Genomic DNA, 17,655 nt, shown 5'->3' with positions numbered 1-17,655 from the left:
GACTGGAGCACAGTGAGTAAGATGAGGAATTGCTGGAAATAGGGTCAGAGAGGAAAGCAGGGGGAAAGATCAGGCTAGTTTTTTTATTTTTTAAATTCTAAATGCAATGATAAATTATTTAAATAGAGATGTAATATGATCTGGTTCTAGTTATAAATATATTCTCCTAGTTGCTCTGGGAAGAGGAGGCTGGTTATTGGGGAAGTAAGAGCAGGAGGTCATCTGTCTCACCCACTTTCTCAAGAAATGATTACGCATAATTGTCTAAAAAGGCAGGTGTCAATACTAGAAAACCTATTTGACATACAGCCTGGAGACTTGGGAATCTGGTTCCTACTCTGTAATTTACAGGCTGTGTGTCCCTGCCCTTAGACAAGCCACTGGGCCTCACTCTGTGTCAATTTCCTCACAAGATCATTGCAAATTTCAAAGGAGAAAATGGGCATGAATGGGCTCGATGAAATGTACGGGCTCTGGGCCAGCCCAAAGTGTCCTCATTCTTTAGAACCTTCACGGCCTCATGTTCTTCTACAAACCCACTTGCACATTTCTCTCCAGATTCTCTACAATTAATGAAGAATTCACTTTCATTCTTTTATTTTCCTTTTTTATTTTTTATTTTTTGCAGGCTGTGTGGATACAAAAGAGGCCGATATCTATTTCCTCATCGATGGCTCAACCAGCATCGGGAAAGAGGATTTTGGTCAAATCAAGACATTTATGCTGGGGGTAATAGACATGTTTAGCATTGGCCCAGACAAAGTCCGCGTTGGGGCTGTGCAGTATTCGGATAAGAAGGAAGTGGAGTTTGATATCCATACTTACACCAATGATGTGGACTTAAGACAGGCTGTTTTAAACATCGATCAACTCGAAGGCAGAACTACTACTGGGGCAGCCCTGGATTTCATCCTGCCAATAATAAGGGAGGGAAGGAAGCATAGGTCAAGCGAGGTTCCCTGTCACCTCATTGTGCTGACTGATGGGATGTCTGAGGACAGCGTGCTGGAGCCTGCGGAGAGAATAAGGGCTGAACAAATCACCATCCATGCCATCGGCATTGGGGCGGCTAACAAAACACAACTGCTACAGATTGCTGGAAAGGAAGAAAGGGTTAACTTTGGGCAGAACTTTGATTCTTTAGAAAGCATCAAAAAGGAAGTCGTTCAAAGCATCTGCATGGACAAAGGTAAGCAAGACAAAAAAGGCTTTATTTTCTGCCCTTCATTAGTTGCAGACTTTTCTGCCCTTCATTAGGCCGACTGACAGGCAGGTTGAGGCATGGGGCGATGTGACCAGCTGTCTGGTTAACACTTCACTAACTTCCCTTTTCACCATGGAAGGGTTCAGCCCCTTACTTTAAACCAGTTGACAAGATTGGAGAATCTCTCTATAATAGACTACTGATCTGGGCCCATCTAAGAATGCTGTGGTCTCGACAAAGCCCACTGCTGTGGAGTGGAAGCCTCTGTTCTCTGTTCTGTGTGTGTGCGTGTGCGTGCGCGTGCATGTGCTAACTGAGGCAGTGGAAAGAAATAACAGTGGAAAGAAAATGGGCTCTGGCTTTAGGCAGATTAGGCTTCCACTCACTTTTCTACTAGAGCTTCAAACTTCCTCCTCAATGAAGATAACACCTATACCAGAGAATTCTTGTAGGTTTAGCGTGATACACACCAACCATTGTTTTTCTACTATGAATATGTATCTGCATATATGTGGAACTATTATTATTTATTGTTATATATAACACATATTTGCATTTTTGTTCAGGCTAAAAATTAAGTAACAAAAGTTAGGAAGAACAAATCTTCAAATTCCTGTGTCTGATTATTGTTTATCTTAATAATAGCCACTAACTCACTGAAGATGATATGTGTTGATTGTTAGTATGAGCACATGAAAATACTGTCTACTGAGAAGCATAGGAGAAGGGATGCTGGAGCGAAAGAGTTCAAGTTCAGATCCCAGCTTTATTACTTAGTTGTGGGCCTGGAATAGGTTACTTACTGTCTACTTGCCTTGATCTCTTACGTGTAGCCTTATTGTGAAGCTTAAAGGTAATTGTGCATTTGGAGCACTCACAGGAGTACCTGGCACATAGCAAGGGCAACATAAAAGTTAGCTGTTGCAGAAGTTGGTTAAGGTGTTCACAAATGAGGAAAGGAAAAGAATTCTCTTATTTGAACTTAAAAACTGAAAACTATGTTGCAATCTACTCTGCTCTGACTCACTCGAATCAAAACTAAATGCACAAGCAAATAAATAGCATTCATAACAATCAATATCTTAAGTCAAAATTTTGTTCAGTGTTCTTTCTGTTATGGGTAGTAATGCTATGGACAGACTTTGGTCTTAGAGTTCAAGAGTAAAAGGCCCCCACTGTTTTGGGGGGTTGATGTCAAGAGAAGTAAAAGAGGTTTAGGTAACATAAGGTAAATTGTGTCTCCTCTCAAGGGAGAAGGTTCTAGACCAATCCGAGGAGCTGCGGTGCATCTTTTGCAGGTCAGGTAGCTGCAGTTCAGGTGCCCGAAACTGGCACACCTGGAGGAGGAGACAAGCTGTAGACAAGGAAATGAGCCATAAGATGGCACGCAGAGAGGCAGAAAAACTAAGGGGTCAAAGCCTGAGGGCCTAGAAAAAACTGACTAGTCTCAGAGCAGATGTGGACGGAGTGAGACAGTGTATTGGTTAGGGAGCCAGTGAAGCAGCTGTAACAAAAAGACCCCAAACTGCACAGCATAGAGTATTATTTCTTTCTTGCATAGCAGACCAAGGTGAGCAGCCCAGGTCTAGTAGAGAGGCTGTTCCATATTCAGTACATAGCTTCCATCTTTAAGTCAAAGTGAAGTCCAAGTTCTCATGACCTTCCATTTGTGAAAAGGGAGACAGGGCCAGGGGAACCCCCCCCCCGCCATGCTTAATTGTTTTAATGTTAAGACTCTTGCTTATGTCTATTGGCCCAGACTTAGTTACAGGATCACTCTGCTTCAAAGAAGGCTGGGAAATATGGTCTTTACCTGGGCAACCATCTACCTGGCTGACACTTTATTGTCATAGATGAGCAGAACAGATACTAGAAGACAAGAAATAGTCTCCATTATGAATAGATACAAGGAGTTAGGGCCTGTGAATACTAAACCTCATGTAAAAGTTTACTTCTTAGAAAGTAATGAGAGAGTCTTCCATACTTCACAGCAGTGGGGCTTTGCCAAGGCCACAGACATCTTCATCTATCTCCCCATTTATGACTTTGAAGGTGGCCCCAGGGAGCTTTGGGTCTCAAATGATAGTTATAATTTCTTGTGGTGGGCCTTACACAACAACACAAGTGATGGAAAAATTATTAACATCTTTTCATTCTTCTATGGCTGATGGTAATTGTTCATTTTCAAATAGTATGGCATAGACTCTGCGTGTTGAGAGAGGGGCTGGTAAGAGAATGGCAGTGACACGAGATAGACAAAAGGGATGAGACTAAATAAATACATGCTAAAGACTATATATATATATATATATATATATATATATATATATACACACACAGACACACACACACAGTATTTGTACCATTAATTAATAACACTTTTTTCTATGGCTTTATAGAAATTAGTCTTCCATGGGTATATATATGTACATATGCACATATACATGCCAATTCCCATCAGGGCATCTACAAATTTTTGTATAAATAAAAAAAACCCCCATGTTGGAATGGGTATGTGCTTACAAATGCACTTACCTCTATTAAAAGCTTTTCACCCCAATTTCTTTCTTTTTTTAAAAGATTTTACTTATTTATTTTTAGAGAGAGGGAAGGGAGGGAGAAAGGGAGAGAAACATCAATGTGTGGTTGCCTCTCGTGTGCCCCCTACTGGGGACCTGGCCTGCAACCCAGGCATGTGCCCTGACTGGGAATCAAACCAGCGGCCCTTTGGTTCACAGGCTGGCATTAATTGCACTGAGTCACACCAGCTGGGCTCACCCCAATTTCTAATATTGATTTATAGTGTTTCTCAAGTTCCTTTAAATTATTCCAGAAAATAATTCTATGTTAAGATTACTTAAATTTTTTTTTAAAGAAATGCATAAAACATTGGAATATTTGTTGTATGAGTGCAGGGAATTGATTACTTTTTCTCTGATTTCTTTTTTTAAATTTTTTGATCACTGTTGCATCTTTAACACATAGCTTGACCATTGGCATTTCATGGACTTAAAGAATTATGAATAAATAAATGAATGAAGCATGCATTTATACATGGATTCATTTATTCATTTATACATGAATAAATGAATACACACTTTGGAAGTTACATCTCTTCTTCAAAAATTCTTGGATAATCTTCAGTAGGTTTCTGAGTTAGGGTTCCAATCGGCAAACTTTTCCTTAAGAAGTGAATAAAATGTTCAAATGCAATAGCAGTTACTTGAGTTAATTTTCAATGTTTTCTAATTAAGGCACTTATTTCTACATATTCTGAGAACCTCGCCAACCTGATTTGTTTCTGATATTTTTGATAACCTGCAGGATGTGAAAACATGAAGACTGACATCATGTTTCTGGTGGACAGTTCTGGCAGTATAGGACCTGAAAACTTTGGGAAAATGAAAACCTTCATGAAAAATGTGTTAGCTAAGATTCAGATTGGCCCAGACCAAACTCACATTGGTGTCGTTCAGTTCAGTGGTCATGCTACGGAAGAGTTCCCACTTAATCGATACTTCACACAAAAAGAAATTTCTGATGCCATAGACAGAATGTCTCCCATCAGTCAAAACACTTTAACTGGAAGTGCACTGACCTTCGTGGATGAATACTTCACTGCTCCCAAGGGAGCCCGTCCTCAGGTCAAGCAGTTTCTTCTTCTCATCACGGATGGAGAAGCACAGGATGATGTGAGAGACCCTGCCAAAGCCCTCCGGGACAAGGGTGTGATCATCATTGCTGTGGGGGTGTATGGCTCCAACAGGACTCAGCTCGAGGAGATCAGTGGGGATGGCAGCCTGGTCTTCCACGTCGAGAAGTTTGATCATCTAAAGGCAATCGAAAGTAAACTCATCTTTCATGTGTGTGCTCTTTATGGTGAGTGCCCCGGCTATCCTTCAGGACTCAAGGGTGTAAGCTATGGTGTAAGCTGTTGGCTTTATAGTGGGGTTGTACTCTGGGCTTGGCCTCTCACTGGACTTTGCTGCTAAGTTTTGGTCTTATCTATGTTATACGTTGAAACACCCATGACCTCCAAAGATATTCCACATGAACAATTTTGTCAGCTAGTTGGGTGAAAAAATCACTGGCTTTGTTGATTTCGAATACATTCCAAGAAGGTGGCAGAATTTTACATTACACTTCCAACTTCTTAGTACCTGCATGGCTAGATTTTCCACAGCCAATTTTTAATACCAAGTGATTCCCCAGAATTACTTCTATAACCATTTTTAGGCAGGAAATAATCAGAAATACATATTTATCTTCCTGTTAGTTGTTAAATTCAGTACCCTGAACACCCTCCTCCCCCCCCAACCCCCCTGTATTTTAAAGGTATAATATGTATTTTCATTACCTCACAGTATTATTCTTAACCTCTATCAGCTAGGTATTTTTCACTTGCCTATTCATGTATCTATCCCTTTGGAAGTTTTAATTTGTTACCTTTTTTATGATTGCTTGGGGGAATCATCATTTTTACTTTACAATTGTAGTCCTTTTCAAATTTTATTCAGCAACCTTCAGTGTCAGCCTGTCAACTTTGACGACTCTTGAATGAGACCTTAACATAAATCCACATCTCACACTGAAAACACCTGTGCCTTTAAATCTATTACGTGCTTTTGGATACAAGAGAACAAAGCAAAGTATTTGTAACTTGGCTGTATATTGTTCCCCTGGCAACACAGAGACTTCCTTTGGGCTTCATTCTTCATAATTGTGTGTGTGAAATTTTTAGGAAAATAACAGGTAAAATGTCTCATTATAGATTCTGAGTTCTAGACAATGGTACTCAGATTTCTTTCATAACTTAACTGAAGTTTTTCCTTCTTCTAAGGATGGCAGTGATTTTAAAACTCTTGTTTGAGACATTCTAGGAAAGGCTTACCTTAAGACCACAGCCCCACCTTTGAAATCCACAGGGCTCTTCCTGGCATTGCTTCATTTGATAAATATAATGTTTGTGGAGGCCTTGTCCATGCCAGAAGGTGAAATTTCAGCTAACTCATACATTAGATAGACTCATAAAATATTATCAGGTCATGAGATTACCAATCCCATGGCTGACTAGGCATGACTCGATAAATATTTATGTTCAGTTTGTATATCTGTAGGAACCTGAGTTATTGCCCCGGGTTCCTACAGAGGTAGGCTGGGCTCATCCACACTGTATTAGACTTGAACATGTGAGACCTCATTGCCAGAAATAAGGATTGGAGGTCCGATGGGCAGGTGGGAAGTGGGGAAAGCCAACCTTGGGAAGGCACGTGCTTACGTTACTGACGGAGGGAAAAGAGAGGTGAGGAAATCCACACTTTGGAGACCCAGCCTGAATCGTCACTTGGCTTTTTAAAAAAGGTTTAATTAATTAATTTATTTAGAGAGAAGGGTAGGGAGAGAAAAAGAGAGGGAAAGAAACATCGATGTGAGAGAGAAACATTGATCGGTTGCCTCTCCTATGAGCCCCAGTCAGTGGCCAAAACCACAACCCAAGCATGTGCTCTGAACAGGAATTGAACCAGTGACCTTTTGCTCTGTGGGGTGATGCTCAACAAACTGAGCCACACCGATCAGGGCCATTTGGCTTTTAATGTGCAGGAAGGAGGGCTTGGGACTAGGGATAAGGTGATAGGAGCCTTAGATATAACCCAACGTGGGACCACTCCTTTTCTGAGTTGTAATTCAGGTCGTCAGGGAAAGGAGCACAAATAAATGTGGAGCGGCATGGTGCACATGGGAAGGTTTGCCTATCAGAAGCTGAGAAGGTAGCTGGAGCCAGAGGAGTAGGCTAAAACCCCAGATTACACTGTGAGCCCCGGAGCTGTGTAAAACAGCAAGGCCAGTTTGGCTACTGTCACTCATGTCTCACCATTATATTGACTTTGAACTAACTACCTTCTGACATTTCCTTCCAACTGACAGTCTACTTAGCAAAAGGCACTTCAGGTCCTTATGAAATTTAGCAGAGCAGAGTGGTGTGTCATAAACACCTCCACTAGTGGAGTTGCATATATAAGGATACAAATGTCCTTGGCATCATAAGCTGGGCAAGTTGTGTATCTCTGAGTCACAGCTTCTTCCTCTTAAGATGGCAACAGCCACCTCTAAGAACTGAGATGAAGTGTTTGGCACACAGTAGGCTCATAATGAATGTTAGTGTGCCCCCCTTCCCGGCTGTCTGTGTAGAGTGTTCTGTGCAAAGTTGGTGATGCCCATTTCCTTCTTTTTTCAGATTGTAAAAGAACCAGACAGTTAGACATTGTGTTTGTGCTGGATCATTCCGGCAGCATAAGTGCACACCAGCAAGAAAGCATGATTAACCTGACTGTCCACCTGGTGAATAAAGCGGATGTTGGCAGGGACCGAGTTCAGTTTGGGGCTGTCAGATACTCGGACCAGCCAGAGGTTCTCTTCTACCTCAACACGTACCCGAACCGATCAGCAGTCGTTGAGAATCTGAGGAGGCGCAGGGACACTGGAGGGAGCACCTACACTGCCAGGGCTCTCAGGCACACAGACGCCCTGTTCACAGAGGAATACGGCAGCCGCATTAGGCAAGACGTGAAGCAGATGCTGATCATCATCACCGATGGGAAGTCCCATGACCGAGATATGCTCAGTGACACAGCATTGAAATTAAGAGAGAAAGGCATCGTCATCTTCGCAGTGGGTGTGGACAAGGCCGAACAAGATGAGCTTGAGATTATGGCAGGGAATAAAAACAACACTATCCACGTAAGCGATTTTGACAAACTGAAAGATATTTACCTGCCTCTACAAGAAAGTATGTGTACCAATGCGCAAGAGTGTAAGTTGTAATTTTTAAACTTTCAATGGGGGGAGCAATACAAGTTTAAGCAAAACATAATTTATGTCTTGGCTTCCAATTACTTTCTGGTCTGAGGCTACATGTTTTTCTCATCTCTAAAAGAAATGTGCTGACTGAGCAAGATCCTAGAGATCCCTTCCCACCTCAGTACGTATTGAAGAGATGCTAGATGGTCTCAGAGCCACCTTGCAGCCTTTTGCTTGGTGGAAGGGAGCTCTCCTTTAGAGCATATTCATCTGACCCCGTTTTCTGGCTTTTGTGTGCTGCTCTGTTTGCTTACTGGTCTCAACACAGCCCCTGGGCATCAGTGTCAGGCCAGACTCAAGTGGAGAGTTTCATGGTTTAAACATAGACAGTTGTCTTCAAAGATCCGGGGCCATCTAAGTGATATTATAGGCATTCTATGGGGCCATAGGAAGTTCAAGGGGTCAAATGTCCTTTTTTGGATGAGGGTCACTAGTGCAGAGAGAAGAATATGGGAATTCAATGTGAGAATGAAGACTGGCTGCTAGGAACAAGGAGGGAAGGGGCCTGAGGGCAGGCTGCAAGCATCACCGCCACGTGAGGAGAGGGTGAGATTTGCCACTTGAGCTCAAAGCAGCAGAGATGGAAAAGTCATCTAGGGAGGCCTCCCTGGAAGACGAGACTCCTGGCTGAGTACTGACCCAGTCCTTCAAACCCGGCAAATGAATCGATCAACTGATTTTTTTTTTCTTCTTTCCTTCTTCACTCCCTTCCTGCAGACTCCCTTCTCTTCTTCCTCGTCTCCTTCCTTCTTTACTCTCCACCAGTTTGAAACCTACTTTTGAATCCAACACAAATCATATTTCTAAGGCTGACATGAACCCGCCTCCCATCTCTGTAAGCAATCCAACCCCGAACAAAACCTTTCCCCCGATCCCGTGTCTGATTAGCATTTGCTGTGCAGAATGAAACTGTGTTTGACCACCCTGGCTCTACGTTACCTAAGTAAGCAATGAATTCGTCTTCGTGATGCCAGACAGCGAGGATGGTGTCATCTTTAACTAAGAAAAAAGTTCGACTTTTTCCAAGGCACCGGGACAGCTCGATTCTTCCGCCTGCTCTGGCCTGTCCCAGGACTCATGCCCTGAAACCTGGTCTCCCTTCCATCCACATTGCCACCTTCCAGCCCACTCTCAACACCAAGTGATCTTTCTGATAGACCCTGGGCCATCACTGCTCGGCTTACCATTTACAATTTCTCAACTCCTGAGTTCCATCTGGCACCTGCCCACCTCTCTAATTCATTTATTGTCCTTCTCCTCTTCAGAGTCTCTGCTGTCATTTTGAAATTTCTTTGCTTCTTTGCATGTACCATTCTACCCACCATGGACATGCCAACCCACCATTTCTTCTGGCTACATTTAGCTTGTCTGGTACATTCCAGCCTTTGTTTGCTAGTTTCCTGACCCAACACTTGACAGTGTCCCCAGTGTGTCCGCCAACTCCTGTACCTTCTGTCTTTCCTGATGGTAGCACGTAACGCATTTACTATTTTCTTATCTGTATCTGTCAGAAGACTATGAGCTCCTAGGACGGGCTTGGCCTCTTGTTTATCATTGGGTCCCCACCAAAGCTAGTACACTGCAAAGACTACAGCCTTTTCCTAGCAACATGGGGGCTGGTTTATTCTCATCTCCCATGCCTACCTTTAGGAGGTAGGTGCTAAGGTTGAAATCGGGATGCAGGAAGCTTATTAGGGATCCACACCTGTGAAAGAAAGGGGGAAAGCAGGATGGGCAGAGGTCAAGCAGTGATACATGCTTGACAAAGCTTCGAATCTGGCAGGAAGCTCTGGAGTGAGTATTGTCCATCAGAGTTGCATCAGACTAAAACAATGAGGTCTTTACATGTCCTCCTCACTTAGTCCCCAGATGTGGGATGCCCTGGTAAGGGCATGGCCTTTGGCGAGTCTTCACTCTGCAATGAGGCTGACTCTGAAGGAGCTGACAGCTGAAGGCTGTCTGGGCAGCAGGTCCTTCCTTGAAGATCTATCTGGACTACCTGTCACTGTTTCTACTATACTGTCCTTATGAGGAAGTGTGCGACAGTAGGCATTTCATTGTCTCAATTACCTTTATTAATCCCTTTAGTGCTGTCCCTACCCCAGCCATTGCCTTTGATTGGAACTGAGTGTAGAAGATCGTTCCTTGGTTATGGGACATTTCAGTGAGCTTCAGGAAGATGACCCCGTGTCCTGCCGACAAGCCATTAGTAGCACTTGTTCAATGAAGTTTTAATATTTGGATGATGACATTACTTTTAAAAATTTACAATAAGAAAAATTGCTGGATTTAAGGATAAAAAGGACTGAGAGGTTCAGGTACCAGCTACACTGCTTAGTAATTGTGTATTCTTAGGCAAATTACTTATTCTCTGAATTCCATTTCTGTATGTATCAGATTAGCATAATTCTTCATAAGGTGGTCACAAATATTAACTGTTAGTGTACGCCAAAACATCGAACTTTCTTTCTCTGAGTAGTTTTTATTGCTAAATGAGTCATATAAATAAAATCTGAAACAAAGGCTATTACCTTTCTCCTTCCTGCTATTTTTCCTCCTCTTTGGGGGCCAACCGCTGAGTCTCTCTTCTGTTAACTTATCTCAGTTTGCTACTAATGTGGGTGTTTAGTGAAACAATTTGAGTGTTTGAAAACAGGGGAAATTTAGGATGATTCCTGAGGGAAATAATTGACATATTTTTTTCCAATTGCAGCCTGTGACATTCGAGCAGCTGATGTGATCTTCCTTTGTGATGGCTCTGACAGGGTGTCTGATTCAGACTTTATTACCCTGACAAGTTTTTTGTCAGACTTAATTGATAATTTTGACATTGAGTCGCAAAGAATGAAAATCGGGGTGGCTCAGTTCGGGAGACTCTACAAAGAAATCATTGATTTGGGAAACTCTCTGACTAAAACCCAGTGGAAGACTCAAATTCAAAGTATCAGCAAGAGCCGTGGGCCTCCGCAAATCAACTTCGCCCTTAGGAAAGTGAACTTAATGTTTCATCCACACGCTGGTGGGAGAAGAAACGCTGGTGTCCCTCAAACTTTGGTTGTGATCACATCTGGGGATCCCCAAGAAAATGTGGCAGACGCAGTACAAATCCTGAAAAAAAGTGGAGTTTGTGTCCTGGTTTTGGGCATAGGACACGTTCATAAGGCACAGCTCCTGCCGATAACAGGCAACTCTGAAAAAATAATCACCTTTCAAGACTTTAATAGATTAAAGAATGTGATGGTGAAAAAAAGAATTGTCCGGGAAATCTGCCAGAGCTGCGGGAAAACAAGTAAGTGTTCCTTTGCTCTTTACTTGTTTTCATTTAATTGCATCTTCCCAGTTCTCCATTTCCCAGGGCGTCTTCTGGGCCAGCTCTAAGCAGAACATATTTTTAGAATAGGGTGCAGAGACAATAGACCTTTCCTCTGCTTCCAGGGAATTTGGGATCAGTCAGCCTCCCTGAGAGACAAGGAGCAGGGTGCAGAGGCTGGAGGAGGGCCTGGGTTGTCCTCTGGTCAGCCCTGTCCCCTCACTGCAATGCCATATGTATGCTCCCTCTTAGCACCTGGAATTCGGTCTCCTGTTTCTGTCTCTCCACTTCCGGAAGTCAGAGAGCAATGCCTTGCATCCGGTAGGAACTAAGTAAGATAAATACTTGCTGATGGGAACTTTTACTATTTTAACCTGGTTAAACTATCTTGTAAGGGATTCTATGTACGTGTGTGGGAGCATGACACACGTTTTCTTCTTCTAATGATAGCATTCATATAATCCTAACAGAGTAAAGATTTGCATTGTCCTTAGTCATAATTTCATTTCCAGAGGTCACAGACACAGACGGCTGCAGAGGCCAGGTGGGTAATGTGAATGAGTCAAGGGGGCAGGGAGTGAAGAAAATGAATGGAGAGCAATGACCCATGTGGTTGGAGTGTCACTATTCAGCTCCGCCTGAGAGCAGCCACGTGGGACTTCGTTTCTGCACTCAGGGCTGGGCGTTGGGAGAACGGCCCGTCAGGAAGCAGCAGCGAATGACATTTTGTGGAATTTGCACAACATGCGGATAGTCCTCAGGGTGCTTCTGTCTGTAGAATTGTTATGCTTGAAGCCACTTCTTTCACATACTGTGCTATCTTCCCAAGCTCTCTAGACCTTTTACTTCCCGTTTGGGTGCTCAGCTGGAGGCAGGTTACAGTGGTAGAGAGAGCCTTGGCCCTGGAATCGGAAAGCCAGAGTTCTAACTCTGGTTATTTGCAGCAACCTCCATAAATTGCTCTCTCCTCACATGTAAAAGGAACAAGTGGACAGGGCCAGAGGTGACCAAATGGCAACTTGCATCTGAATTGTGTTTGTCCTCCTGGTGTTGACAACTTGTTAAATTAGTTTGAAGCTCTTAAAAGCTGGAGATTTCACATTAAAAATATAGATTTCAGGCTTTTCTTTGAAAAGTCAGTAGATCTGACAACACTGAGCCTCCTTTTCCACATGGCCACTCGCAGCTGGAGCTGTACAGTGAACAGATGGGTCATCGGTCTCCATTCATTTTCTTCACTCTCTGCCCCTGAGCTCGTTTACATTACATTACCTACTTGGCCTTTGAGTTTGTGACATCTGTTATAAATAACCCCTAAGGACAATTCAAATATTAATTTTATGATGGTATGAATCATAATATGTCATCATTAAAAGAAGAAAAGACACACAAACACACACACACAGAAAGCCAGGCACTGAGAATGAGGCTAAACCATGACTGGAACTTCAAGTATCAGTTGGACCTTGTGTTAGAGGAAACACCGGTGTCACGTGTTGATCGAGCAGCCAGTATCTTCCTTCTTGGATACTTTTTGGATACTAGAGACCCCTCAGCCCTGGGTCATGATCAATCTCCTTTTTCTGCCCTATCTGCCCTCCTTGCTTCTATCTACTCATTAATCTGGCCTCATTCCCCTTGTCCCCCAGATTGCTTCGTGAACGTAGTGATCGGGTTCGACATTTCCACTCACCTGCCGGGGCAGCTGTTGTTCCATGGCCACCCCCGGCTGGAATCGTACCTCCCAGGCATCTTAGAGGACATCACCTCCATCAGGGGAGTGAGCTGTGGAGCAGGCGCAGACACACACGTGAATGTGGCTTTTAGGGTGAACAATGACCAGGAATTCCCTGCCAAGTTCCAAATCTACCAGGAACCAGTATTTGACAGTCTGCTGCAAGTCACCGTCAATGGGCCAACTCACCTGAACGCACAGTTCTTGCAGCAGCTGTGGGACACATTTGAGAATAAATCTGCATCCCAAGGACAGGTATCCACGTCACGTTCGATCTCCCATCTCCTCATGCTTCCATGTGTTTCTCCCTGCCAATTATATATTTCATTTTCACATTCGCCCCTTCTCTGCTGTCTTCTTTCTCTAGGTGTTACTCATCTTTTCAGATGGTCTTGGGAGTGAAAGCCTCATGATGCTTGAAAATCAATCAGACAGGCTCAGAGAGGCAGGTACGTACTGAGTTGAAAATTTAAATGAGGAAGCATGGAATGTGCTTTACAAATCTCTACCCTATTTATGTGCCCTAGATCTTCTGGCCATTGGTAGTAGATGCTGTTGTGTTGGAGTCTTGCCCCAAACCCCTTGACCAGCCCGCACACTTACCTCGCAAGTGCTGTGGATGCTATGGCCAAGTGCTTACAACAGTGACCTTCCACAGACATGGGCCCTTGACTGACCTGCTGCTTTGAAGGCAGCGGGGGTGGGAAGGTTGTACCACATCCCGCTTAGGGGTGGAAGAGGGGCAATCATTGATATAGGGATACAAAAGCCCAGGGTCAACCCTGATACAATTTATTCCCTCATGAATCAGGCAGGCTAAGGTGAGGACTTTACTTAAGTCCAACATCCCTCTTGGCCACTTCCCCTTCCCTTTCTTCATTCTCTCTCTCTCCCTCAGTAAACCACATGCACACAAATTCCTCTCTCAAATTCTGCTTCTTAGAACATGACCTAAGACGTTTTCTATTATTTTTGATTTTTCATGTGAAGGATGGCCACATGGATTTTGGAAAGCATGTCTCACTGTATACTCCCTGTTCATGTCATAGTTTCAGGCTGAGCCAGAAGATAAATGCAGAAGTTGAGAATCATGTGCAGTGACAAGAGGCTCCACTGACTGCCAGATGGGGGTACATCAATGGACACTTCCTGGGTGTAGGCCCATACTGGCTTCTGGGGTTCAGCTTCCATGGGCAACCTCCCTAGAGGCCACAAAATATCCTGCTTTATTTCTGGGTTATGTCACCCTCCCTTCTCAGATCGTTTCAACACTTTCCCGCTGATCTTGGGATATCAAATTCCTTAGCATGGCCCCTGATGCTCGGCAGGATCTCGCCCTGCTCCCCACTCCAGCTTTACTTCATTCCTCACATGCATTGTTCCAGGCATACAGAACTTTTTCCACCTTTCCTCCAATGTACCCCACAACCCCAACCTCCAGTCCTTGCATACACTCTTCTCCTTTGCCTAGAACTCTTCCCACTCTCAGCTCTCCCCACCCCCCCACGCCTAACTCCTCTCTACCTTTAATCTCTGGTTCATTTTCTTGACCAACTTCCATTCATTTTTTAGGAGCAGCTTAGACATCAGTTCTTTGCAGAAACTTCCATGACCTTCCAAAACTGTGATAGGAGCTTCTCATTTAGACTTTCATAGCACCCTGATGTTTCCCCTCAGAGCACTTATCACTTCTCAGAGCAACTATCTGGTTCCTGTCCGCCCCTTCCAGTAGGCCATCCCTCTGGGAAGGGAAGGAGCATGCCTATCCTATTCATCTTGTATCCCTGGGACAATGACGAGTACATAATAGGCTCCTAATAAGCAAGGATTTGTTTAATGAAAGGATGGACAGAGTAAACGAACTAGTGAATGAATTAATAAGTAATTGAGTGAATGAGTGAACTCCTGGGTATGGCCAAGAGTTCAGCCGAGACTGAAATTACCCTGAGCTTTCCATAGGCTCTCAGGGCCTGGGCTCCCAGGGCTCTTTGGCATTAGATAGGACTTGGGAACTATCATTAACTCACATTCAGTCAAATTCAGAAAAACTCAGAAGATAAGCAAGAACAATGCTATTTCTTAAACATTGCCTTCAAATGCCTAAGAACTGCATTAAAATTTGTGGTGAGGTATTCAACAATTTTCTATTAGAAGATTTGTAAATACTTTTTCTTGGGTGATTTCACGCTGCAGTTGGGGATCAATGAGTAACGAGTGTGTATGTTGATAACACAGGCAAACCTGCAGTTGGGTTCTTCATGCGTCAGGAGTTCTGCTTTCCCTGACGTTTTCTTCCTTCTTTCTCATTCTTTGAATATGTTCACTGAGTGGCTTTTCTTTTCTTTTTTCATGAACAATTCCTTTGGTTTTGTATCTGTCATTTTTACTGCATAGGACTTGATGCCCTGCTGGTAGTGTCCCTAAACCTGCCTGCTCATGACGATTTCTCCAGCTTTGAATTTGGAAAAGGGTTTGATTATAGGACTCACCTGAACATTGGAAAGAGAGACCTGGGCAAAATGCTATCACAGTATCTGGTGAGTTTTTGAACAATGACAACAAAAAAATCCAGTTATTCCAAATGCCATGGGAACGAAATTGGAATCTTGCTGACTATTTCCAAAGACCTCCTTGTTTGCCCTAAATTCAGTGTGAAACACCGGAGCACTGAATTTTTGTTTTTGCGTGCCCTTTCATCCTTTGTTATTTCACCAAATGAATGCATAGGGAACCAGAAAACCAGCCAATCCTAATCGAATAAGAAAAGCCACCAACAGGTTATGCTACTGAAATCCTAGGAAATAGGAAACTGTCAGCTAGGAACCAACCAGTCTTGTGCAAACTTGGTCTGTGGCCATCTATGTGGCAGGCATCCTTCCTATAAATAGAGGTCATTTCCTTGGAGAAGATTTGTTGCCAACACAGTTGCTAACCTGGCACCCTCTCTAAGGTGTTTGGTCAAAAGCATCTCTTGGGCTTAGTAGTCCCTCACCCAAAGAGAAAGCGTGAGCTTGTGGGTGGTGGGTTATGATTTGTTTGAATCCGGTTCATACGTATGAAGTTCTGACAATTCTTACTCACTCAAGTCTGCTTTTTCCAGGGAAACATTGCAGAGAGGACGTGCTGCTGTACCCTTTGCAAGTGTCCAGGGACTCCAGGACCTCACGGGATCCATGGATTTCAAGGCCCAAAGGTGTCATTCAGTCGAAACTATTTTACTTAATGGGCCTTGGTTTGGTGTGGGTGGGGCTGTAGTTGAATTTGCCACCTTCATTGAATGCTGATACAGTTGCCGTGGGTGTTTTGTGTGACTTCTTTGGTGTAGGAGCAATGCAGAAAGGCTCACTTTTGATGCTGCTCTTAAGACTACCTCCCTTTTCTCTTCTGTCTCCTTGGTGATGTTGTGTCTTGATTTTGCAATTTATACTTTTTACCCACTTTAGACAGTTTGAAAGGTGACCATTTGTCTGTCTTCTTGGGAGAAGTGTCTGTTCAGTCCTCTGCCCTTTATTAAATCGGTTTGTCTGATTTTTGTTGTTGTTGAGTTATATGAATTCTCTCTATATTTTGAATATTAGCCACTTATCATAGGTATTATTTGCAAATATCTTTTTCCATTCAGTTTCAAGAACCATGTGATTTGATTCATATTTGGGATATAAAACAGAAAGCAACAAGTGACCAAACAAAAAAAGCTCATAGACAGAGGCACCACAGTATGGTGGTTACCAGCGGGGAAGAGAGGTTGGGGGGAGGATGAAGCAGGCAAAGGGGGTCAAATATATGATGAAGGGGACTAGACTTCGGTGGTGAACACACAATGCAATGTACAGATGATGTACCGTAGAATTGTACACTTGAAGCTTGTATAATCTTATTAACCAGTGTCATCCCAATAAATTTAATAAAATTTTAAAAGGTGGCAAGAGGTGTTAGAAATAGTGAGGAAAGTTGTACTTCATCAGCAATGGAATGTGTTTGAACTGCAAAAAGAGCATAGCATTGCAGATTAATAGCCCTTTAAGAAAGAATTATAGACGATGAACTGCACGACAACAGCATAATAAGTATATTATGGTATTTTCATTCCATAGAATGCTCTAAAGTGTTGAAAATGAATGGACAGCAGCTACTCACACATGAATAAATTTCACAAGCATAGTAATGGCCAAAAAAAGCAAAACACAGAAGAATATATATGGCATGATTCCATTTATAAAATTTTTGAAAACAGGCAAAATTAACCTGTAGCGTGTAAAGATGAGTATTTTAGTAGTAGAATATTTACAAAGGCAAAGAAGTAGTCTCGTAAAAGTCAGGAGTGGACTCCCTGGGATGGGGGTGGGAGTGGCCTGTGGCTGGGATGGGCGCTGCATCCGGGGACCATCCCTGTCCTCTTTCCTGGCCTGGGGGTGGCTACACAGATGTTTACTTTATAATATTAAGCTGTACCTTCATATTTTATTTACTTCTATGTGCTTTTTCAAATGGGTTTTAAAGGTCACAATTAAAAGAGTCTGGTTTGTTGTATTTTAAGAGATCAATTAC

The 17,655-nt window shown here is 43.1% G+C and overlaps 1 protein-coding gene across 1 annotated transcript in view; it reads left to right on the top strand.

Annotated features, from left to right (window-relative positions):
* COL6A5 (collagen type VI alpha 5 chain) overlaps positions 1-17,655 on the top strand; it is an 89,237-nt gene that overhangs the window by 12,097 nt on the left and 59,485 nt on the right. Inside the window, exons 5-12 of the mRNA XM_053930345.1 lie at positions 629-1,189; positions 4,529-5,083; positions 7,440-8,015; positions 10,776-11,351; positions 13,022-13,362; positions 13,475-13,556; positions 15,502-15,644; positions 16,208-16,300. Of these exons, the coding sequence (XP_053786320.1) occupies positions 629-1,189; positions 4,529-5,083; positions 7,440-8,015; positions 10,776-11,351; positions 13,022-13,362; positions 13,475-13,556; positions 15,502-15,644; positions 16,208-16,300 (2,927 nt within the window). The remainder of the gene's footprint in view (positions 1-628; positions 1,190-4,528; positions 5,084-7,439; positions 8,016-10,775; positions 11,352-13,021; positions 13,363-13,474; positions 13,557-15,501; positions 15,645-16,207; positions 16,301-17,655) is intronic.

This window comes from Desmodus rotundus, chromosome 8, assembly GCF_022682495.2.
Source record: "Desmodus rotundus isolate HL8 chromosome 8, HLdesRot8A.1, whole genome shotgun sequence".
Lineage (NCBI taxonomy): Eukaryota > Metazoa > Chordata > Mammalia > Chiroptera > Phyllostomidae > Desmodus > Desmodus rotundus.
The sequence above is the reverse complement of the archived record's forward strand: the minus strand, read 5'-3'. Positions and strand labels throughout refer to the sequence as shown.